General features: G+C 41.2%; 1 protein-coding gene across 1 annotated transcript in view; it reads right to left on the bottom strand.

The window, feature by feature from the left end:
• LOC136877163 (neuroendocrine convertase 2) overlaps positions 1–24,563 on the bottom strand; it is a 579,705-nt gene that overhangs the window by 125,072 nt on the left and 430,070 nt on the right. Inside the window, exon 10 of the mRNA XM_068228426.1 lies at positions 10,240–10,340. Coding sequence (XP_068084527.1) covers positions 10,240–10,340 — 101 coding nt within the window. The remainder of the gene's footprint in view (positions 1–10,239; positions 10,341–24,563) is intronic.

The following is a 24,563-nucleotide window of genomic DNA, read 5'->3' as shown; positions in this document are numbered from 1 at the left end:
AAGTAGTATTGCAGTGTAGTAGTAGTATATTAATTTCGCACGGAATAAGTTATTTTTTTCCTCTTCTTTTTATGATTCCGTAAAGAATGGCTAAGGAGTGCAAGTGTAGGAACTGTGTATGTAGCCAGGCATTAAGGAGTATGAGGGAGGAGTTGGAGAGTTTGAGGGAGATAATTAGGATTCTCTCAGAGGACAGGGAGAAAAGTAGGCCTCCCTCAAACAATCAGCAGGATACAGTAGGTGTAAAAGAGGGATGGGAAGGGAAGGGGAAAATTGTAGAAGACAGGTGGCCTAATGTTTTTGGGGAAAGGAATTGCAGGCTAAGGGCTCTATTGAGGAACAAAATTCAGGACATATATCTGTGAGAAATCGTTACAAGCCACTGCAGGTTGAACAACAGAGGGAAAATGAGGAGCAGGGAATTGTTACTGAGAAGTATGGAAATAGGAGTAAAGGAAAAGGTAGGAAAGGGAAATGTAGAGTAGAGGATAGGAAAAGACAGCTGGAACAGGGTCATGGGAGGGAGAAAAGGGAGGAGAAGTAGCTTCTGCAGCAGCGATGAAAGATAGGCCTGACCAAGAGGGGAGGGGATCAAATGAGTTGGTATGGTTGAGGCTCTGGTCATGGGGGATTCCATTGCTAGATATGTCGGGAAAGTGTGTGGAGGAAAGGGAACCAGGGTAGAGCCAAGTAGGGATGACATAAAAATGTTAGTGTAGAGCTGTAGAAGTATTGTAAGAAAAGGAACAGCATTAAGTAGTTTAATAGATATATACTTACCAGATATTTTAATAGGAGTTGAAACATGGCTGAGAAATGATATAATGAATGCGGAAATTTTCTAATGGAACTAGTGTGCATCGTAGATATAGGATAAGAATGGTAGGAGGGGAGTATTAATTCTGGCGAAAGAAGAATTTGTAAGCTAAGAAAAAAGTGAAATATTACAAACATGACATTCTACGTATTAGGATCATCTCTAAAGATAATAGGCAACTTGGTGTCTTTGGAGTATACAGAACGGGAAAGGGTAGCGCTAACGCTGATTCAGAATAATTTAAAGATCATCAGCTATGTGGGAAACGATATGTAAAGGAATGTGATTGTAGCAGGTGATCTTAATTTACCGATTGGGAAGGTAATTGCGGACGACAGGAAGCAGGACCAATAAATGGCAAATAAGTTAATGTGGGAAGGACAGCTGATTCAGGAACTAATATAACCAACTAGAGGGAAGAATATTCTGTACATGGTGCTGGTAAAACCAAATGAGCTCTATAGGAAAACAAAAGTAATAGATGGTATTAGTGATCACGAAACTGTTTTTGTCGTAGTTAATAATAAACGTGATATAAAGGGAGGTCTTAAAAGTAGGACTATTTGGCAGCACCATATGGCTGATAAAACAGGCATGAGGGAATTTTAAAAAGTAATTATAATCGATGGAAAACGGTAAACAAATATGTAAACAGACTCTGGGATGGGTTTAAAGCAATTGCTGAGGAATGTGAAAACAGGTATGTACCCTTCAAGGTGGTAAGGAATGAAAAAGAGAATAAGAAAGAGGTGCAGGTTGGAAAGAAATAAGCTTAGAAATGGCTGTGGAAGTAGGATGAATTGAAGGAACTTATAAGAAACTTAATCTAGCAAAGAAGTTAGCTAAGGATAACATGATAGCAATCATAACTGGCAGTCGTACAAATTTTAGTGAAAAATGGAAAGATATGTATAGGTACTTTAAGGCAGAAACCGGTTCCAAGAAGGACGTTCCAGGAATCGTTAATGAACAACAAGGGGAGTTTGTATGCAAGGATCTTCGAAGATCAGAAGTATTCAGTTAGCAGTATGTAGAGTTTGTTGATTACAAGAATGTCCAGATAGACTAGGTTACTAATATTGAATAAAAATTAAAATTTGTCCTTGATAACAATGACATTTACAATAAGATTCACAAGTTGAAAACTAGAAAGTCAGCAGGATTGATGAGGTTTCGTAGGATATACTAAAGACAATGGGTTGGGACACAGTACCATATCTGAAGTACGTATTTGATTATTGTTTTCATCAAGGAGCTATACCACATGAATGGAGAGTTGCTATAGTGGTACCCATGTATAAAGGAAAGGGTGATAGATGTAAAGCTAAAAATTACAGGCCAGTAAGTTTGACATGCATTGTATGTAATCTTTAAGAAAATAAATTATTTCTGATTATATTAGACATGTTTGCGAAGCTAATAACTGGTTCGATAGAAGGCAGTTCGGGTTTAGGAAAGGTTACTCCACTGAAGCTCCAATTGTTGGATTCCAGCAAGATATAGAAGATATCTTGGATTCTGGAGGTCAAATGGACTGTATCGCGATTGACCTTTCTAAGGGATTTGATACGGTAGATCATGGGAGACTACTGGAACAAATGAGTGCAATTGGACTAGACTAATGAGTGACCGAATGGGTTGCTATATTTCTAGAAAATATATCTCAGAGAATTAGAGTATGCAAGGTTTTATCCGACCCTGTAATGATTAAGAGGGAAATACCTCAAGGTAGCATTATTGGACATTTATGTTTTCTTAAAAATGTAAAGAATGTAAGCAAAGAAGTGGTATAAGAGGTAAGACTTTTGGGGAATTATATTCTGCATAGAGTAATAAATAAGTTACAAGATTGTGAACAACTCCAAAATGTCCTCGATAATGTTGTGAGATGGAAAGTAGGCAATAGTATGAAGATATACGGGGTTAAAAGTCAGGTTGTGAGTTTCACAAATAGGAAAAGTTCTCACAGTTTTAATTATTGCGTTGATGGGGTGAAAGTTCCTTTTGGGGATCATTGTAAGTACCTACTGTAGGTTCTGATATAATTAAAGTTTTTTTTTTTTTTTTTTTTTTTTTTACAAGTTGCTTTACGTCGCACCCACACTGAAAGGTCTTATGGCGACGATGGGACAGGAAGGCGCTCTTAGTGGGAAAGAGGCGGCAGTGTCCTAAATTATGGTTCAGCCCCAGTACTTGCCTCGTGTGACAAAGGGAAACCTCGGACAGTCATCTTCAGGTCTGCCGACAGTTGGGTTTGAACCCACTATCTCCCGAATACTGGATACTGGCCTCACGTAAGTGACTGCAGCTATCGAGCTGGGTGAAAATCTTCATTGGGATAATCACATAAACGTGATTGTAAATAAAGGGTACAGATCTCTGCAAATGGTTGAGAGGGTATTCAGGGGTTGTAGTAAGGATGTAAAGGACAGGGCATGTAAGTCTCTGGTAAGACCCCAACTAGAGTATAGTTCCAATGTACGGGACCCTCACCACGAGAACTGGAAATAATCCAAAGAAAAGTAGATCGATTTGTTCTGGGTGATTTCCGACAAAAGAGTAGCGTTACAGAAATACGTATTGCACAGTTTGGGCTGGGAAGACTGGGAAGAAAGGAGACGAGCTGCTCGACTAAGTGGTATGTTCCGAGTTGTCAGTGGAGAGAGTGCATGGAATCACATTAGTAGATGAATACGTTTGAGTGATGTCTTTAGGAAAGATCACAATATGAAGATAAAGCTGGAATTCACGAGAACAAATTGGAGCAAATGGTCGTTTATAGGAAGGGGAGTTAGGGATTGGAATTACTTACCAAGGGAGATGTTCAATAAATTTCCAATTTCTGTGCAATCATTTAAGAAAAAGCTGGGATATCAACAGATAGGGAATATGCCATCTGGGCGACTGCCATAAATGCGGATTAGTATTGATTGATTGATTGATTGATTGATTGATTGATTGATTGATTGATTGATTGACGGTCTTGAATTCTAGAAGTGTTCTATCGTTCCTTATCCATTTTAACTTCAGAAGACTGCCAGGATGATACTTAAAATGTATGGCTCGAAGGATGCTGATCCAGTTCTAGCCTCGGATAATTACAAGTTCAAACACAAGATACGACAGTCGAACTTATAATAAAATAATAATAATAATAATAATAATAATAATAATAATAATAATAATAATAGTTTTACATCCTAAATACTACTTTTACAGGAGCCTGAGTTTGGCCCACAGGAGTGGGCCCACTCCGACGTTTCTTAAGATGAGCAACCGCAACATTCTTCCAGCGTGCTGTATTATTGTCTGCAACTGTATATGTAGTAATTGAAGGGGCATTCAAAACTATATTATTACTATTACTAGCAAATGTACCCGCGCTTCGCTACGGTATTCTACACCGTATGCAGATTTCTTCGTAAATTACTGTAAAGGAAGTGAGTAAGATTATACACTGACTGACAGTGACAATGCAACACCAAGGAGGAGTGGTTCGAAAGGGATGAAAGTTGGGGAAAAAACAGAGACGGCACGGATGAATAATTGATGTTTATTTCAAACCGATATGCAGGTTACACAATGCGCACGGCATCGGCTCAGTAGGATGTAGGACCACCGCGAGCAACGATGCACGCAGAAACACGTCGAGGTACAGAGTCAATAAGAGTGCGGATGGTGTCCTGAGGGATGGTTCTCCATTCTCTGTCAACCATTTGCCACAGTTGGTCGTCCGTACGAGGCTAGGGCAGAGTTTGCAAACGGCGTCCAATGAGATCCCACACGTGTTCGTTTGGTGAGAGATCCGGAGAGTACGCTGGCCACGGAAGCATCTGTACACCTCGTAGAGCCTGTTGGGAGATGCGAGCAGTGTGTGGGCGGGCATTATCCTGCTGAAACAGAGCATTGGGCAGCCCCTGAAGGTACGGGAGTGCCACCGGCCGCAGCACATGCTGCACGTAGCGGTGGGCATTTAACGTGCCTTGAATACGCACTAGAGGTGACGTGGAATCATACGCAATAGCGCCCCAAACCATGATGCCGCGTTGTCTAGCGGTAGGGCGCTCCACAGTTACTGTCGGATTTGACCTTTCTCTACGCCGACGCCACACTCGTCTGCGGTGACTATCACTGACAGAACAGAAGCGTGACTCATCGGAGAACACGATGTTCCGCCATTCCCTCATCCAAGTCGCTCTAGCCCGGCACCATGCCAGGCGTGCACGTCTATGCTGTGGAGTCAATGGTAGTCTTCTGAGCGGACGCCGGGAGTGCAGGCCTCCTTCAACCAATCGACGGGAAATTGTTCTGGTCGATATTGGAACAGCCAGGGTGTCTTGCACATGCTGAAGAATGGCGGTTGATGTGGCGTGCGGGGCTGCCACCGCTTGGCGGCGGATGCGCCGATCCTCGCGTGCTGACGTCACTCGGGCTGCGCCTGGACCCCTCGCACGTGCCACATGTCCCTGCGCCAACCATCTTCGCCACAGGCGCTGCACCGTGGACACATCCCTATGGGTATCGGCTGCGATTTGACGAAGCGACCAACCTGCCCTTCTCAGCCCGATCACCATACCCCTCGTAAAGTCGTCTGTCTGCTGGAAATGCCTCCGTTGACGGCGGCCTGGCATTCTTAGCTATACACGTGTCCTGTGGCACACGACAACACGTTCTACAATGACTGTCGGCTGAGAAATCACGGTACGAAGTGGGCCATTCGCCAACGCCGTGTCCCATTTATCGTTCGCTACGTGCGCAGCACAGCGGCGCATTTCACATCATGAGCATACCTCAGTGACGTCAGTCTACCCTGCAATTGGCATGAAGTTCTGACCACTCCTTCTTGGTGTTGCATTTGCTCTGTCAGTCAGTGTATTTGATTGCATGCCTCTCCGCGCTCTCCTAGAAACAAAATAGGGAGGGCGGAATATGTTGTTTCCGATGTAAGGTAGTCATTGGGGAAGTTTTGTGGATAATAGTAGGCCACATTTCCTACTGCCAATCACAATCGTGTTCGGGAGTTTCTACTATAATGACAATTTAACTTGGCAACTACCATTCACAATATATATGGAGAGTTTCCATTATAATGACAGGCCCCTTTTCCTAATGCAAGTAACAGTCGAGTTCGAAAGATTGATTATAACCGAGAAATGCAGCGCTATCTAACATTTCAATTGTCGAGACACAACAATAAGTAATAGGACCAAAGTTGTTGATTTCGCCATATTTAAAGGCGATTGTGATACGACTTACCGTTTAGCCACCAATCACCCCGAAACGAAGGTCTGTACCGTCATTAAAATTGCATCCACATTTCTATATTTTCCGGGACCAAAAGTTATACATTTGCATAGCTTGGAATATTTTCTGACAGAAAAGAGTGTCCAGGTTTCGTGATTAGCATTCAGAAACATACGGAGTAATTAAGGAAAAAATAATACAGTTAAGAGAGTTGAAATTAATAGAAAATAGGATTCTAATTCAGGACAGCCGGATAGGTCAAATATGTAAATACCAAGTGGATGTATTGAAAAATCAAATGTCCCTCAATAAATTATGATGGTATGAGTTACGGATATAAGAAAGTGTTAACAGAGAAGAAATTTAGGCGCACGGATTCTTAGATAAACAGATAAGAAGATGAATAATGGTGTTATTACTTAAACTCTTCGAGGACGGTTATAACCTCCAACGATATTCCACCAGTATCCCGCAGAATGGCCGACTGACGTCTCTCTTGCTTTCTACCCAAGGAACGCCCACCAGGAATGATAACGAAAATGGCATTACGTTACTTTCCTGCTGGCAAGCAGTCAGGGACGTTGCCATGGTAACCGTAGGTTCATTGTCGGTCTGTCGGTCACTCAATGCAGAGCATTATACCCTCAGAAAATAGTTTTTTCTCCGTCATTTGAAGAGTAAACTAAATCATGAATATAACAAAAGTTGTTTATAATAAAGAGACGTTTCACATACAGTCCACAAATTTTACAGAAAATCAATAATATAAGAGAAAATGGAGGGGAAATGTTCTCGTTTTCCTATAAACCCCCCGTCTGTTCAAATGTTTTTAAATCATATGCATATCAAAATCTTCCCTGGCGTAAGTATACTTTAAATATGACGTTTGGTCGAGATACATCTAGCCGTTTCGCCGTGCTGGTGGAACAAACAGCCATGAAAAATAAAAACCACCGGTTCGGTCTCGAGTTCACGTAAAACGGATAAATATCTGAAAAATTGGCAAAAGCGAAATTATAGACAGCGGACACCCTACAACCTTATTTATATAGATAAGCATGGACAGGTCTAGAAGTGCAGTCCTTTAGTTCCAGAGTTACTGCTTTGAAACTGTACAACATATCTACAAACGGACTTCACCATAAGGCATATATCGTTTAGTGTTCTATATAGTTGGTCCTAGAACATTTTCTCGTATCTCTTATATTTATGGCTTAAATTGAGTTAGAATCATTGAATGGGGTGACATTTGGTACAGTTTTCACATACTACTTTAATTTTTGATACTCGTGTATCATAAATCATAAAATTTGGCTAATGTATGGCAAGTGGTCATGCCAATGTGCGTGCCAAATGCCATGATTCTATTTTCTCTATAAATGTGCCAAACGATAACATACGTGTAAAAAGTACAAAATTAACTTCAAATCGAGAAATACCGCTGTATTTATCGTATAAGGGATAGAGATACGACAAAAAGTCATAAGATCATTGTAGATCTCTCCAAATTGGAACGCGATTTTGCTTTCTGATTTGTGATACGATTTACCGTTTAGCCACCAATTACCCCGAAACGAAGGTCTGCACCGTCATTAAAATTGCATCCATATTTCGATATTTTTCAGGGCAAAAAGTTATACATTTGTATAGCTTGGAATTTTTCCTCAAAGAAAAGTGTGTCCAGGCTTCTGGATTAACACTCGCATGCATACAGAGTAATTAAGGAAGAAATTAATACACTTAAGAAAGTTGAAATTAATAGAAAAGAGGATTATAACACTGAGGACATCCGGATAGGACAAAGTGGATGTACTGGAAAATCAAATGTCCCTCAATAAATTGTGATGGTATGAGTTACGGATATAAGAAAGCGGTAACACAGGAGAACTTTAGGCGCAGGGATTCTTAGGTAAACAGATAAGAAGGTGACTAATGTTGTTATTTCTTTAATTATTCGAGGACGGTTATAACCTCCAACGATATTTCGCCAATATCCCGCAAATAGCCGATTGACGTCTCTCTTGCTTTCTACCCAAGGAACAATCACGAGTTTACAGGAATGATGATGAAAATGGCAAGCGGTCAGAGACGTTGCCATGGTGACCTGTAGGTTCGTTGTCGGTCTGTTGGTCACTCAATGCAGAGCATGACACCCGAAGAAAATAGTAATATTAATCGTCATTTGAAGAGTAAGCTAAATTATGAAAATAAAAGTTAAAAACATTATGCTCTTTAGGCTTTCTCAATCGTGAATTTACCAGCGTTTCGCTCTAGTATATCAGTGGGCTCATATAACAAAAGTGGTTTATAATGAAGAGACGTTTCACATACAGTCCACGGATTTCACAGAAAATCAATAGTATAAGAGAAAATGGAGGAAAACAGTTCTGGTTTTTCCTATACCCGTTGTAAAACCCCATCTATTCACAGATTTTTAAATCATATGCATATCAAAATCTTCACCGGGATGAGTATACTCTAAATGTGACGTTTGGTCGAGATCTATCCAGCCGTTTCGCCGTGATGGTGGAACAAACAAACAGATATGAAAAATAAAAAACACCGATTCTGTCTTGAGTTGACCTAAAACGGATAAATATCTGAAAAATTGGCAAGACAAACGAATTACAGACAGCCGACCCCCTACAACTTTATTTATATAGATTATTTAAATATCCATCGTTGCTGAAGACTACGATGAAACCACCCGTTGACATCCCAAGGATCAGTAGCTCGATGGCCTCGAGGAGGACCTGTGAATAATAATAATGACAGAGCCGGGATGAAATCCACTAACTTGGACTCAGAGCCATTCAGATATGCGAACATTAAATGCGAAAGTCTTTTCATACCGATTTCCGAAGCTCTCAGAATAAAGCAACTATAACAAGAATAAGACATGGCAGTAAGAGATAAAGAAAGAAGGAAGAAATAGGAAATGGATTCTTCGGACATTCAAGTCAGATTCTCGTCCGTGACACAGTATTTAATTTTGTGCGACGGTCATTATCAACTAAGTCAGTTGTCGAAATTAGCTCGGATAAATCAGATAACCTTCAAAGAGATTACAGTAGAACTTTTGTTAACCACAACACGGGGGGGAGGGGGTGAAGTTGACATCGGATATCAATTAAAATATTATACTTGGAGTTAAGAAACGTTTTTCGACGTTTTAGATTACAGTAAAAGGAAACAATGCATATGCAATGCTAACAAAGCATTTTTTTAAAAAAAGCACACTACTGTACATGTTTAGAACAAATCATGTTCCATAGTGCATATATTGCCGGCCCCGTAGTGTAGGGGTAGCGTGCCTGCCTTTTACCCGGAGGCTCCGGGTTCGATTGCCGGCCAGGTCAGGGATTTTTACTTGGACCTGAGGGCTGGTTCGAGGTCCACTCAGCCTACGTGATTAGAATTAAGGAGCTATCTGACAGTGAGGTAGCGGCTCCGGTCTAGAAAGCCAAGAATAAGGCCGAGGTGATTCGTCGTGCTGACCACACGACACCTCGTAATCTTCAGGCCCTCGGGCTGAGTAGCGGTCGCTTGGTAGGCCAAGGCCCTTCGAGGGCTGTAGTGCCATGGGGTTTAGTGCATATATTAATACTGTACATTCTGCACTTTTTTTTGGAAAAATCTTCTTTCTGTTGATTTTCTTTTCATATCGTTTTCTAGCCGCTATATCATACTACCGTTTCATTAGCAGAACGTCAGAAGGTTATGATTCGCCACATCTCAAACTGAATAGGCAACAGAGAAGGCGAAGGAGGCAGTCAAGGCGTGAATCCACGCATTCCGTTATTCATTCCCTTTGGCATAACATTGCAAACAATGGAACTAATGAAAGATGTAAAGGAAACTGAGTTGGCAATAGAGAAAAGGAGGAACTCAAGGTCAGAGTCCACGCATTCCGTCACTTACCCCCTTTGTCGTAACGTAATAGACAATGTTCCTTCAATTCTTTTTAACCGGTTAAACGGTATTTCGGGTAAATGTTCCAAATAACAGAGGTTCTATTGTATGTGCTTCCTGAGAGGTGATGAACGCAATATAATCGGCATCTCCTGTACTATAAAGTTTTAATTTTGTCATTTCACAATACCACTCAGGTTATGTGAATAACGGTAATCTACTTTGGCACAAAATGTAAAATGAAATATAATATTGTTGAAACTTACTTTGCCTCCAGGGCGAGGGCGAACACACCGGCAGCCTCAGGAGCAGCAGCCGATGTCCCAGAGTGGGTGGTGGTGCACTTTCCGTACAGATCTGTGGTGGCCTGGAGCAAAGAGAATTACAAATGTTTGACAATGCTGGAATCTTGATTTACCTGGGGCATCTCAATGACTTGGGGGATGGTTTCTTGGACAAATTTCCTATTCCAGTTTCTGATTTCAAGCTCCCATTATCGTTTTCTTGCATACGTACAAACACACCTACACGCTCAAAAAAGAAAAGTAAAATTCTCCGACAGGTAAAGGCATAGAATCGTGAATATATTTTTGGGCTTACGAGATGAGAGAGCGAGTACAGATTCCTTGGTTACCACAGGCTACGAGAATCGTCGTTGTTATGGACCTCGTGTTTCCTTGATCGCTGCTACAATCTGGTGGCGAAATTGTAAAGTTGTAAACAGTGTAGTCATGGAATAAATAATATCAGGCAAGTATTGCTGCATCATCTTCTTTTATTTAAACATTCATAACAAAATAGTATCGGAAATGTCCAGCTATTCCTTGGAGCTGTCAACACGGCACGGCTCATGCAGTTGCTGACAGATATGTGGATATTTGTAATGAATCATGTGCAGACTGATTATCAGATGTATCTAGAGACATTAAATTAGAGTTTCTAATTATACGAGTGATTCTGACAGTATTTCTGGTCCTATGTCAAATCGTGAACAACAATCTCTTGTGTTGGAATACAGCAGTGACTCTTATGGACACAAGTCGAGTATAGATAGTACTTGTAGTATGTAGTAGGTATATATATATAGTCAGTGGCCTGTAAAAAGATAATACAGTTCCAGTTAAAAATATTTAGGTCAATATTTAGAATATGTTTTGCGTTACATGAGTTTGAGTGCAGCAGTGTAAATTTGTTCTTGTTGGGTTGAACTACCCGGTTATCAGGAGGTAGCCGCCCCTGTTCAGACCTGGTCACCAATGTGGCACATGCAAGGGTTACAGATAATCCATATTTTCAGTCCACCCATAGGGGAGCTTAAGAGCTCCGATAAATCAAAAGACATACGTAGGGTCATGATCTAGTCTAACAATATGGCAGCTGATCAGCAAACACCATTCCCATCACATGTCACAAGATAGCACCACCTATCAAAATCTACGTCCAACAATATGGCAGCTGATCAGCAAATAACATTCCCATCGCATGTCACAAGATAGCACCACCTATCAAAATCTACGTCCAACAATATGGCAGCTGATCAGCAAATAACATTCCCATCGCATGTCACAAGATAGCACCACCTACCAAAATCTACGTCCAACAATATGGCAGCTGATCAGCAAACAACATTCCCATCACATGTCACAAGATAGCACCACATATCAAAATCTACGTCCAACAATATGCCAGCTGATCCAGAAAACCAGTCCATCGGGCGGGTTGGCCGTGCGGTTAGGGGCGCGCAGCTGTGAGCTCGCATCCGAGAGATAATGGGTTCGACCCCCATTGTCGACAGCCCTGAAGATGGTTTTCCGTTGTTTCTCATTTTCACACCAGGCAAATGCTGGGGATGTACCTTAATTAAGGCCACGGCCGCTTCCTTCCCACTCCTAGCTCTTTCCTGTCCCATCGTCGCCATAAGATCTATCTGTAGCGGTGCGACGTAAAGCAACTTGCAAAAAAAGTTACAGAACATTAACGGAAATTTTATATCTGATCACCAGGTCCAGATGTTCGCTAGCGGGAACCCGGAAGTGGGTAGACTATATAAGGCGAGTCACAGCGACCATATAAGTAGCCAATTTTAGCTGCGTTGGGAGACTGATTATCTCGAATCGAGTAAGGAAATACGAACCGCCATGACACAGAATACTGCAACGTATTGTAAATCATGGGAGACTACACACTAAAATGAGGATTATTGGACTAGACAAAAGAGTGGGTAAATTTCTAGAAAATCGAACTCTGAGTAGGTGAAGCGTTATGTGATCCTGTATTATTGGAACTTTATGTTTTCTTATGTATGGAAATGATATGAAAGAACTGGAATCACGCATACGGATTTATGTACGTAATGTTATACTATATAGCAAAGTAAAGTCATCTCCGTACAGGCTATGCAGGTCTTTGGAGGAGTGGGTAAAGTCTTCCACTCTCCGCAACCTGGGCACTAGATGGGACAGAGTCGTGAGTTTTACCGCCTCGGCCAGACAGCCCCTGTTATATAGAGAGAGTAATAAATAAGTTCCAGGATTTGGGGCGACTCAAAAATACCTCGATAATGTTGCGAGATGGACAGCAGACAATGGTATGATGGTAATAGTAGTGGGTATTCAGGATGTAAGTTTTACCAAGAGGGAAAGTCATCTCATTTTTAATTACTCACGGGGTTCGCTGTAAGTACTTAGATAAGTCGCAAGGATTTTCATAGGGGCAATCACATTAACGAGTTTGTAAGTAAAGGCTACAGATTTTTTAATATGGCTACGAGGGTACTTAGGGGTTGTTACAAGGATGTCAGGGAGAGGGCATATAAATCTCTGCTAAGACCCTAAGGATAGTGTGGTTTTAGTGTATAGGACCCACATCAGGATTATGTGACTCGAGAACCGAAGAAGATCCAGAAGGAAAGTAGCACGATTTGTTCTGGGTGATTTTCGATAAATAATTATGTTCCGAAAAAATTTCGAATTTTGGGCTGCGAAGATTTGGGAGCAATGAGACGAGCTGCTCTACTAAGCGGTATGTGCCGAGCTGTCAGTGGAGAGATGGCGTGGAATGACATCAATAGACGAATAAGCTTGAGTGGAGGTTTTAAAGGTAGGGAAGGTCGCTATATTAAGAAAAAGTTGGAATTCCGGAGGACAGATTAGGGCAAATATTTATTTATAGGAAGATGAATTAAAGAAAGTAATAATTAACCAGGTGAAATGTTCCAAGTTCTTCGAAATCATCCAAGAAAAGTCTAGTTAAATAAACTGCCACTTGGGCATCAGCTCCAAATTGAGATCAGTGATTATAGATAGATAGATTGATTGATTGATTGATTGATTGATTGATTGATTGATTGATTGATTGATTGATTGATTGATTGATTGATTGATTGATTCGGAACGTTAGCAACGTGTGCATAAAATACATATAACAACCTCACGGTCCAACTCGGGAAAATAACTGAATAGTAACTAAACTCCTGTTTATTCAAGGCCTATAGGTTTGCCTGTTACATGATTTTGTGAAAATTGTTTGTTAAATGACATTTACTTAGTTTATATTGTTCCTAATATGGCTGGCGTTGTTATCTTGCCGAGACAGGTGGTTCATCGTCTTTAACTGTCTGACGCTTTGTGCTCTTATCTCTCCTGTATACAGTACTAATACACAACACAATGAGCAAATATGATCCGCTATACACTGTTGGCTACACAAAAGCCAACATGTTACAGTCTGCTCATGTTACCTTGATACACCATTGGTTTCCAAGACAAGGAGCTTAGCACAGCTTCAGCACATACTCACTGGTTCTCATCTAGGGATTCACATTTACAGGCAGTTGCCGTTCAGACTCCATTGTTGTTAATTTAATCCACTTACCGGGCGAGTTGGCCGTGCGCGTAGAGGCTCGCGGCTGTGAGCTTGCATCCGGGAGATAGTAGGTTCGAATCCCACTATCGGCAGCCCTGAAGATGGTTTTCCGTGGTTTCCCATTTTCACACCAGGCAAATGCTGGGGCTGTACCTTAATTAAGGCCACGGCCGCTTCCTTCCAACTCCTAGGCCTTTCCTATCCCATCGTCGCCATAAGACCTATCTGTGTCGGTGCGACGTAAAGCCCCTAGCAAAAAAATTTAATCCACTTAGCACATCAACCATCTCCTCCAGAAATTAAGTTATTGTTGAGTAACAGGAATTTGTTATCTCACCCGCTCAGACGTATTCAATGAATGCATGAATTTGTTCAATAAAAGACCGATGAACTGTCGTCCGAATTGTTGTATAAGAGCAGAGATAAATACAAAAGAGTCCAGTCTCTTGGACTTGGTGCCATAAAATGCAAGTTAAGCGATGTTTATTATCTACTTTTATTTAATTTAAGATCGTAATAAATCCATCAAAAGTAAACTAACACACAAATAAAACATGACTACTTAGAACACCTATTCTAAGCTTTCGTAGTTTAATGAACACTTCGTGACAAAAAGTGATCGGATGGAAATTTGTACCGTAGATCCCAATTGCAAGCACGACTAAAATGAAGGGATACAATGTTATTGAGATTAACTGGAGTAGTAACTCCATGCAACACTTTGCTTGTCGCAACCAATGTAATTCTTCGGTGCGTGCGAACGTTAGTCAGCTGTCATTTTCCTACACATTACTCAAATGTGGCTAAAGAGTATTATGCATTAGCATGCGCTTTCGGTGGAAATAAAGTCCGATAACTTTATCAACACTAAAGCAACGCGCCACTGTATGAGGAAGTGTATCTCTGATTATAGTGTTCCTTTGTTTACTATTGGTTTTACGTCGCACCGACATAGACAGGTCTTATGGTGACGATGGGATAGGAAAAACCTAGGAGTGGGAAGGAAGCGGCCGTGGTCTTAATTAAGATACAGCCCCAGCATTTGCCTGGTGTGAAAATGGGGAACACCGGGCGAGTTGGCGGTGCGGTTAGAGGCGCGCGGCTGTGAGCTTACATCCGGGAGATAGTGGGTTCGAATCCCACTATCGGCCGCCCTGAACATGGTTTTCTGTGGTTTCCCATTTTCACACCAGGCAAATGCTTGGGCTGTACCTTAAGGCCACGGTCGCTTCCTTCCAACTCCTAGGCCTTTCCTATCCCATCGTCGCCATAAGACCTACCTGTGTCAGTGCGACGTAAAGCCACTAGCAAAAAAATGGGAAACCACGAAAAATCATCTTCAGGGCTGCCGACAGTGGGTCTCGAACCCACTATCTCCCGGATGCAAGCTCACAGCTGCTCGCCGCTAATATAGTGTTGTTACGGTGAGTGTAATCGAATCCTTCTGCGAAGGAAAAATGAAACTATATTACTGTGTAACCGAATTAGTTGTACGGGCCATATAGATGTAGCTTGCGTTCTAGATATCATACGTTCGAAACGCACCATCGGCAGCCCTGAAGATTGTTTTCTGTACTTTCTCCATTTTTACACTTGGCAAATACTGGGGCTGTTATTATAGCCACGGCTCTTCATTCCCAGTCCTTGCCTTTTCCTATCTCATAGTTGCCGAAAACTTACTAAAATTAGCGCGAAGATTGTCCGCACAATATTCACACGCACACACACAGCCTACATTGTAGTCACTATTACATGTGCTTACTTGGCAGTTAATGTAATAAATGAATCCTTTCCGGTTCAAGTATGTGACAGCCCTCTGACGATTGGGACAAGTTATTCTGATATGGATGTAGTCAAAGTGACCTATAATTCCACGGAAAGTATCCCTAATATAATATAATATAATATAATATAATATAATATAATATAATATAATATACCGGTTGCCAAGAATTATTGTAGTCAAGTTGACAGTTACCGGACTGTCCCTTGCATAATATGTTTCATGATATAGTCCGACTCGTTGCCTGAACGGTCAGCGTACTGGCCTTCGGCTCAGAGGTCCCGGGTTCGATTCCCGGCCGGGTCGGGGATTTTAACCTTAATTTGTTCATTCCAATGGCACGGGGGCTGGGTGTATGTGTTGTCTTCATCATCATTTCATCCTCATCACGACGCGCAGGTCGCCCACAGGAGTCAAACAGAAAGACCTGCACCTGGCGAGCCGAACCCGTCCTGGGATATCCCGGCACTAAAAGCCATACGACATTTCATTTCTTCATGATATATAACCTCTGATTGTGATTAACTCCTAAAATTTGAGCTTAAACAGTGTTCTCGGCAGTGTTTAAACATGGCCGGTTAACATAGGTTTTAGACACTGTCTAAGTGATAAATAACGTATTTGTAATGCGACAGTCATAGTTATGCATTATTTAAATACCGTTTCTGCAATCGGCCTAATGTTATTAAAATCACATGTCCAGAAAACTGTCAAATCGGATCACATTTCAATGTTATTTTCAGTGAGAATGCATCTCCGGTCACGAGAAGAGGAATGCCCAAATTATCTTGTCTTGCAAAGAAAACTTAAAATTAACTCCCCAAACCGTGTTTTAGCAGCACCTTTTTACAACATTTTGCACCTTTTCTTAATTGCAGTACCAGTTTACACTTGTTTAATACTTTTTGGCTCCTTTGCCGAATTTTATTCCTAAAGAAATTAAACAAGGAAAGGCGAACATTTCGTCTGTAAAGCTTGATTTTATGTAGTTCTTTAATTCGTCGCTAAAATCGCAGGCTCCCTGTAGGCTACTGCACTAATCGGAAGCTTAATTACGAACCTGGTGATTCTTGAGCTATTAGCTTTCCGCCCTTCATCAGCTGCTTATCTGCCGGCCTTCTTGGATTTTTTTGCTGTTTATTTTGCTAGTGGCTTTACGTCGCACCGACACAACTTCTTATTATTAGTAGGTGACGGTTCAGAATACGCTTTGACTGTGTGTGTGTGTTGTCTGCCATTGTCGTTTTTAGCAAATAACTCAATATTACGCTATTTCCTATTACTGTAGTATCAATATCAAGTATGCTGAAACAGAAAATGAACGCCGGGAAAATAAGTGATAGTGCTGAACAGTTTAGTGCTGATGGTATTCATAGCGACGGATCAGTTTTGAGGTGCAATGTTTGTGATATATCGATAACAACTATTACCAAAAAGAACGCCAACGTAATAATGTTATGCAGTATATAGTTAGGGCTTAATATGTGAAGAATAACAAGGCTATATGAAATTTCATAAATGGGCACCTAAAATTCCTAGTTCTAGTAATAACTTTAGCTACAAATTGACGTAAACGCTGTCTGTCATAACGTTATGGAAGTGAATATGTTTATTGGCAACGTGAGTATTGGACAAATGTATACTGAAGAGTAGAACCTGAGATGTATTACTGTGGAAGACCGTAGCGTGGGACGATATATCTAACTCGCAACGTTTCACCAGAGACTGCGTCCGGCAATTTCAAACACTAGCTTTCTCTGAATGTCAGTATTAGAGGTCTGCGCTGGAAGGCAGGTCCCATATCTAGCCCCATTCTACTGCTGGATGGTATTGTCCTGAACCGAGCAGGTGGCTGGGTCAGGGGTTTTTGATTGTAAATGATTAATATCCCAGGCATGTGGACTGGGTGTTTGTCGTCCTTAACGTTACTTTCCTCACATTCAACACTTTACACTTCATCCACACCAATTGCACGCAGGTTCATATCACATGCTGCAAGTAGGGGCAAAAGATCTCTATAGGTCGACGCCCCGAAAAAATAGCATTTTTAAACTACATTTTTACGGTTTTCAAAAACGCTGAAGTGATAGAATTTTGTCCTAAATAAGTTCTTTTACGTCTCAGTAAATCTACCGACACGATGGTGACTTATCTGAGCACCTTCAAATACCACTGAACTGAGCAGGATCGAACCCACGAACTTGAGTTTACCGTCTGAGCCACATATCCGGCCGAAACAGTACTATCCTCCACCACATCAACATGTCGTTTGTCATACAGGGTAAAGGGAGGTATGTTCGTGATACACTTAAGTTCGTGATAAATTCTTGAATAAGTATCTTGTCCCTAGAGCGCAATGAAGACCAATGCAAGTAGCTAGAGACATCTGTTGAGAACTCAGGGAACTACTAGTAACATTGAAATGCTTAGTCGGCAATAGGGCAGTTCATGATACTTATTCAAAGATTTATCACGAACTTCCCTGTGTAAAGAATATACCCCCTTCACCCTACGGCAGATGCCAACCACCCTCGTCAGAGGGTACGCCTTACAAAGGTTATGCTATAAATAATAAACCCAAAACCAAACCCCATGGCAGCACAGCCCCGAAAGACCATGTCCTGCCCGAAGGCCTCCAGGTTATGAGCTGTCGTGTAGTCAGCACGACTAATCCTCGCGGCCGTTATTCATGCCTTTCTTGACCGGGGTCGCTATCTCACCGTCATCTAGTTCTTCATTTATAATCACCTCAAACCAGCCCTCAGATCCAGGTAGAATTCCCTGAGCTGCCCGGGTAGGAGGCAGGCACGCTACCCCTTCACCGTGGGGCCGGAATCATGCTATACGAGTAAGTAGCCACACGAAATTATTATATTATCAATAATGACAATAATAATTATAATAAACGTATAAAAACGCACGGCACTTAATGCCCTTGAAAGGGTGACAGGCGGACGCGTTGCCCCCTATACTGTGGGGCCGGACTAAAAATGTACTTAGTGGGACATAAAAACAATAACACTTTATTATCGGCATTGTTTCTTCCAGTCCCCGAGCCATGATAATTAACCGTTTTAAGGTTAAAGTTCCTCGAGCTAGTCAGGAATCAAACCCAGGGGACTATTCAGCCATGGAGCTGGAAGAGATAGCTTCAGAACTCGGTAGATGTTATTCGCGATGAAAACGGAAACAAGAACGAAGTAGCAGCGTGTATCAATTTCAGACTGTCACAAAAATACTCCTTTGCTACACAAAAAGGAGACATTTAGTCTCGTTCCTTCCTACAGACAGTTTGTCTTCCGTGAGTTGATTGAACAGTATTTACTTGTTTATCAAGGAATCATTGCTATGATGCACGTAGTCAGCGAATCAACCGTCTGAGCCATTCAGCCCGGCTGTCTGCTTCAACGTATTACAGTAGTGAGCACTATTTGAATTTTCAGACGTATTTAGTTCAGATGGTGGCTAGGGAGATATGTTTTAAAAGTTCAAGTTTCGTATAAGCATATTAATATAGGTTTGCTTAATACTGTTCTTCCTTTTTCACACTCACTTCAAGAAAACTACAACATTCAAATTTGAACTGAGCCGAAACCTATTTTCTATAGAGAACCGATTCACCGAGTAGGATTATGATCATGTTCCCAACGATCACCACACCACACAAGCCCATTCTATGGATCAGTGGTATGGTAGATACGAAGTTTGCGCGTTCAGACCCGGCAGAGGTAGCCAGACTATTAGAGGGTAGATAAAAAATCTATTCGGTAATCCACGTCGTACGATGTCTGTATGTAGAAGATATCTGGTGACATAGTTGGGTTTTATACAAAGAAAATATGTAAAGTCCGGTCGTCGAAGAAGTCCGCCTCTCTACCATCTGGTAGAGTGATACGGAATGTCTAAATTGTCACGGAGGTAGTCTAAGTGGCATAAAATCAAAATGCCTGCACACTGTATCGCCTTACGATTATTATTATTATTATTATTATTATTATTATTATTATTATATTATTATTATTATTTCCTAACCCGGTTATTACCCTCGAACGTTGGTTTTTCTAACGGACTCAGCGAAGGATCCCACCTCTACCTCCTCAAGGGCAGTGTCCTGGAGCGCGAGATTGTGGGTCACGTGGATGAATCTGGGGAGGAGGACCAGTACCTCGACCAGACTGCCTCACCTGCTATGCTGAACAGGGGCCTTGTGAGGGGGATGGGAAGATCGAAAGGGATAGACAAGGAAGAAGGAAAGAAGCGGCCGTCGCCTTAAGTTAGGTACCATCCGGGCATTTGCCTGCGGGAGAAGTCGGAAACCACTAAAAGCCACTTCGAGGATGGCTGAAGTGGGAACCGAACCCCCTCTACTCAGTTGACCTCGAGACTGAGTGAACCCCGTTCCAACCTTCATACCACTTTTCAAATTTCGTGTCAGAGCCCAGAATCGAACCCGCGCCTCCGGAGGTGGCAACTGATCACACAAATCACTACACCACAAAGAGAGATATTATTATTATTATTATTATTATTATTATTATTATTATTATTATTATTATTATTATTATTATTATTATTATTATTATTATTATTATTATTATTATTATACATTTCTAGGTGGCTAGCTGCTTTCCGCTCCTCATCCACGCTACAGCAAATAGGCTGACCATTCAGGCAAGGAACCGGGCAATAATTGTACCGCCCCTCCCTGACTAGTTGTTGAATAAATGAACAAACTATTGGATTACCAGGAGAACCTAATTATAGGTAGATATCACTCGTGTGGATCGTGATCACTAGGGACTAATGATCTCACGATTTCACATCTTATAAAGTAATCACGGTAAGTCACATTCCTTGGCTGAATAGTAGCGTTGAGGTCTTCGGTTCAGAGGAGCCTGGGTTCTATTCACGGCTGGGTCGGGGGTTTTAATCACGTCTGATTACTTTTTCTGAGTGGAGGACTGGGTGTTATTGTTTGTCCCAACACTCACCTCTTCACATTCAAACAACACACTACACTATCAACCACCGCAGAAACACACAATAGTGTCATATCTACATGTGCGTCATATTTTGCACCCGCGACCCCACAGAGTGGTGAAAGCGGCAGAAGAACAAGAACGTACTTGCCATGACGAATGAATAATATTTTTATGTCAGGGAGTTCGCCGTTGACGGCTGATGACCTAGATGTTAGACCTCTAAAAACACCAATAATAACCATTGTTATAAATTTACCTTAAAAATAAAGATCTAAATTCGTTAATAACTCCGTTATCTCGAAAAATGTGTCAGATATGAAAGATGGGGAACTGTATTTCATATAACTTTTGTTATGTACACTTTTTGACAGAAATTATATCAAAAATGTAACAACGTTATCTACGTTATTATTCCTCGAACGATAAAAGCAAATAAAACATAAAAGAATGATTTTTTTACCGGAAGGTACACCTCAACTCCGTGCATTTAATAAATGACGCGCCTGAAGAACGCTATCTAACATACAAAACTTGAAACACCTAGTACAAGAAGCTGGGACGTTGATCAAAAGATGTCACTACTAAAGTGATAGAGTAATGTGTTAATTTAAGGTTTCCTAAACTGACCGGATTTTGTGTGTGTGTGTGTGTGTGTGTGTGTGTGTGTGTGTGTGTGTGTGTGTGTGTGTGTGTGTGTGTGTGTGTGTGTGTGTGTGTGTGTGTGTGTGTGTGTGTGTGTGTGTGTGTGTGTGTGTCAGAGTTTACAACAGCTATTTCAATAAGTTTGGACTTTTCTCTATAGATGTCTCTATTAAAGAACTTACGTCATGCACTCTGGTGTAAAGTGGAATAACTAGAAATTTAAAGAAGTTTTGTGTTTATAGGTTTTCTGAACTGAATTGACTTTCCTTGTTTTTGATACTTCAAGGTTTGCAACACTTCTTTCTCATCCCGCCAGCTTTGGAGTCTGGCCAATAATAAATTTTGTGTATTAATTTTTCAGCCAACCATAGGCTTCGTATAACTTTTCGACTGTTCAATAAAAATGAAAAGGTGTGTCTGATTTCAGTCCAGAGCTTTCTCGAACCTTTCTCTCGGTTATAAAAGCTGATGCCTTTTCGAGCTAACTTGTCTTATTGATCGTCGTATTACTCTGTGTGTGTGTGTGTGTGTGTGTGTGTGTGTGTGTGTGTGTGTGTGTGTGTGTGTGTGTGTTAAGAGAGAAACCTGTTGATTTCCACAAAGGCCCAGTAGAATGGGTACTAGATACCCCTGTGTAAACTTACAAAAGCAATTGATATGGTCTTGTAAATTTTAGGTTGTGCCTAGAGAGTGTAAAAGGTAAAAGTCGCCTTGAGTAGGGGGTTAGGGCTTGCGAGTGCAGTCTCCCTGATTGAATTATAGAGCATAGAGGCTCGTTTCATCTAATGTAATAGATATGTGTGTAATATTGAGTGGTGCATTTGGAAGGCCGTAACTTGTAACCGTTGGAGCAAAGTACTCTTGAAAATTGTGTTGTAGGAGATTTCTCTCCTTGTCTATCTAACAAACGCAATATTAGTGATGTTGAGACCTTTGTAAGTTATGAGCTTGAAGCTTCATAACGTAATTTACCAATTCTTGGTTTTTCTGCTTTTCTACTTTATGAAAAATTACCTCTGTACCTGAAATCTTGTTTTGTTAAAATTTAATATCTGAAAAGAAATATAACCTTTATTTTAAAGTTTTAAATTAATCTTGGACTATCGTAGATAGGCGCATTCAAACCCGCACCTTCCTTCACCTCTGCGTTCTACAGAATACCCCGGAACAGTATTATATGCAACTTTTCGATAGAGCGAACCTTAATGGAGAAATTTGTCATTCCCTGTTTCGGTCCCCTTAATATTGCTACGCCCCTGTAAACTAATCAAATCCGTTTTCCTTTCACGTACCATAACTTAAAAGCTTTTCAGGCTTTTCACACAAGTTCAAAGTGTAATAAAAACACTACAACATACCTGTAAAGGAAAAAGACAAATTTGCTATAGACTGAAAAGGTCTTATGTTTCATTAACAAAGTCGACGCTGGAAAGTATGGCTTCCTGTGATATAGAAATAAAACAAACAAACAAACAAACAAACATTGAAATGAACCTATTTTTGACATAGTATATTCCAAACATTTGAAGTGTTCAGACAAAATTATAACTATACTTACATTGCACAGACAGCAACATTTGGGCACGGTAACTATTTAGATGGGTAGGCTATTTGCTATAGCGTGGAGAGCGGAAAGCAATTACTCGCCTAGAAATCATTATTAATTAGCTGTAATAACCGGTTCTGCTGGGGTACATTTTTAATATTTACTGTTACGATTTGTATTACCTGTTCGAAGTGAATTTTTGTAGATTTCCTTATTTTCACGTTGACTGATATATTACTAACTCTTTTATAGATTTAAAAATATTGTTCTCTGTATAATTTTAAGTTTTAACATGAGATTGTTTAGTTTCGCGTTAAAGTATTTCCTTGTGTCACACCAGATTGCCTGGGAAGTAGCTGATGCTTTCAAGCAACTAATAAAAGTAAGTTATAACTGTATGTAGTCTATTTAGGCTTCGCGCCGTAGATATGATGTACATCAGAATGTTAGCCGGCAGGGTAGTGGAGGTGGAAGTATATAATTTCTTATTACTAGATTGCATGTCAAAAGCCTGGATTAAAATCCAAACTTCTCCACAGGGCTCATATGGTGTGCGGGCAAATGACGCTGTTGATGGTAATTATACTGCTAATAATAAGAGTTGGTGTCTGACATTTCTTAGAGGGAGGTCCGTTTACTGCCTGCCGAGGCGGGATAAAGGGAGTGGCTGTGTGGTTGCTATGGAAACGAGGGTGGGGCGACTGCGGTTGCCATGGAGATAAAACTTCAGGGCAGCTCGTCTTGCTGGTAGTTGCCAAACCTGTCACTGTCACTGATAAGAACCTGATTGTTTGTATAAGAGTGATCGCAAATGGGACGACACCGCCTGGCCAGGTAGTCTACAACAGATCACAGCGGCCAGAATGAAGGAGGGAACAAGTGAGCCGGAAGCGAGGGGAAAAGTATGTAGAAAGGAATGCTGGAATGTGGCAACATCCGGAAATGGTACGTGCAGTGCTCCTCCCTCCAAACTTACCTGTCAGACGCCAACTTTAGTTAAGTCTAGTATAGTCCGTTGGATAGGGACGTAAAGCCTTACGAAGACAGCTTAATGCTTATCGACAGGAGTAGGCTATGTGCCGGCGCCAGGTTTTACGCTCTCCCTTTCTTCTATCATATAACATGCCATTTATTGCAGCTCATTAATTCCTTTAATGAGGTTGACGTCAGGAAGGATACCGGTCGTAAAAATCTAGCTACAATGACTCACCTCGCTTCCTACCCGAGCCTGTAAAGAAACGGGATCGTTCATCATTATGATTCGTTTTCTGTTCTTTTGTTTATAATGGATAACTATGAAGGTTTGCATGTTCTACATCAAACCCATTCGAGGGAAATATTGTTTTCAGCCGATGCATAACCTGCTCATAAGTGAACAAGTGGAAGTCAATATGCAATATCAACTTCTTGTTACGCGTGCGTCGAGATTTAGTGCGGATCTTCCTATTTCTCCTTAAAGTTCGTGATCTGCTAAATCTGTTCTCAAGATTTACCATTATATTGCGATCTACGTGTGTAGGCCTCTCTGTTAGAACTTCACTAAAAACTAACCACCGGGCGAGTTAGCCATGCGCGTAGAGGCGCGCGGCTGTGAGCTTGCATCCGGGAGATAGTAGGTTCGAATCCCACTATCGGCAGCCCTGAAAATGGTTTTCCGTGGTTTCCCATTTTCACACCAGGCAAATGCTGGGGCTGTACCTTAATTAAGGCCACGGCCGCTTCCTTCCAACTCCTAGGCCTTTCCTATCCCATCGTCGCCAAAAGACCTATCTG

This window comes from Anabrus simplex, chromosome 1, assembly GCF_040414725.1.
Source record: "Anabrus simplex isolate iqAnaSimp1 chromosome 1, ASM4041472v1, whole genome shotgun sequence".
NCBI classification, from domain to species: domain Eukaryota; kingdom Metazoa; phylum Arthropoda; class Insecta; order Orthoptera; family Tettigoniidae; genus Anabrus; species Anabrus simplex.
Note: the sequence above shows the minus strand (reverse complement) of the source record. Positions and strands in the feature narration are given on the sequence as shown.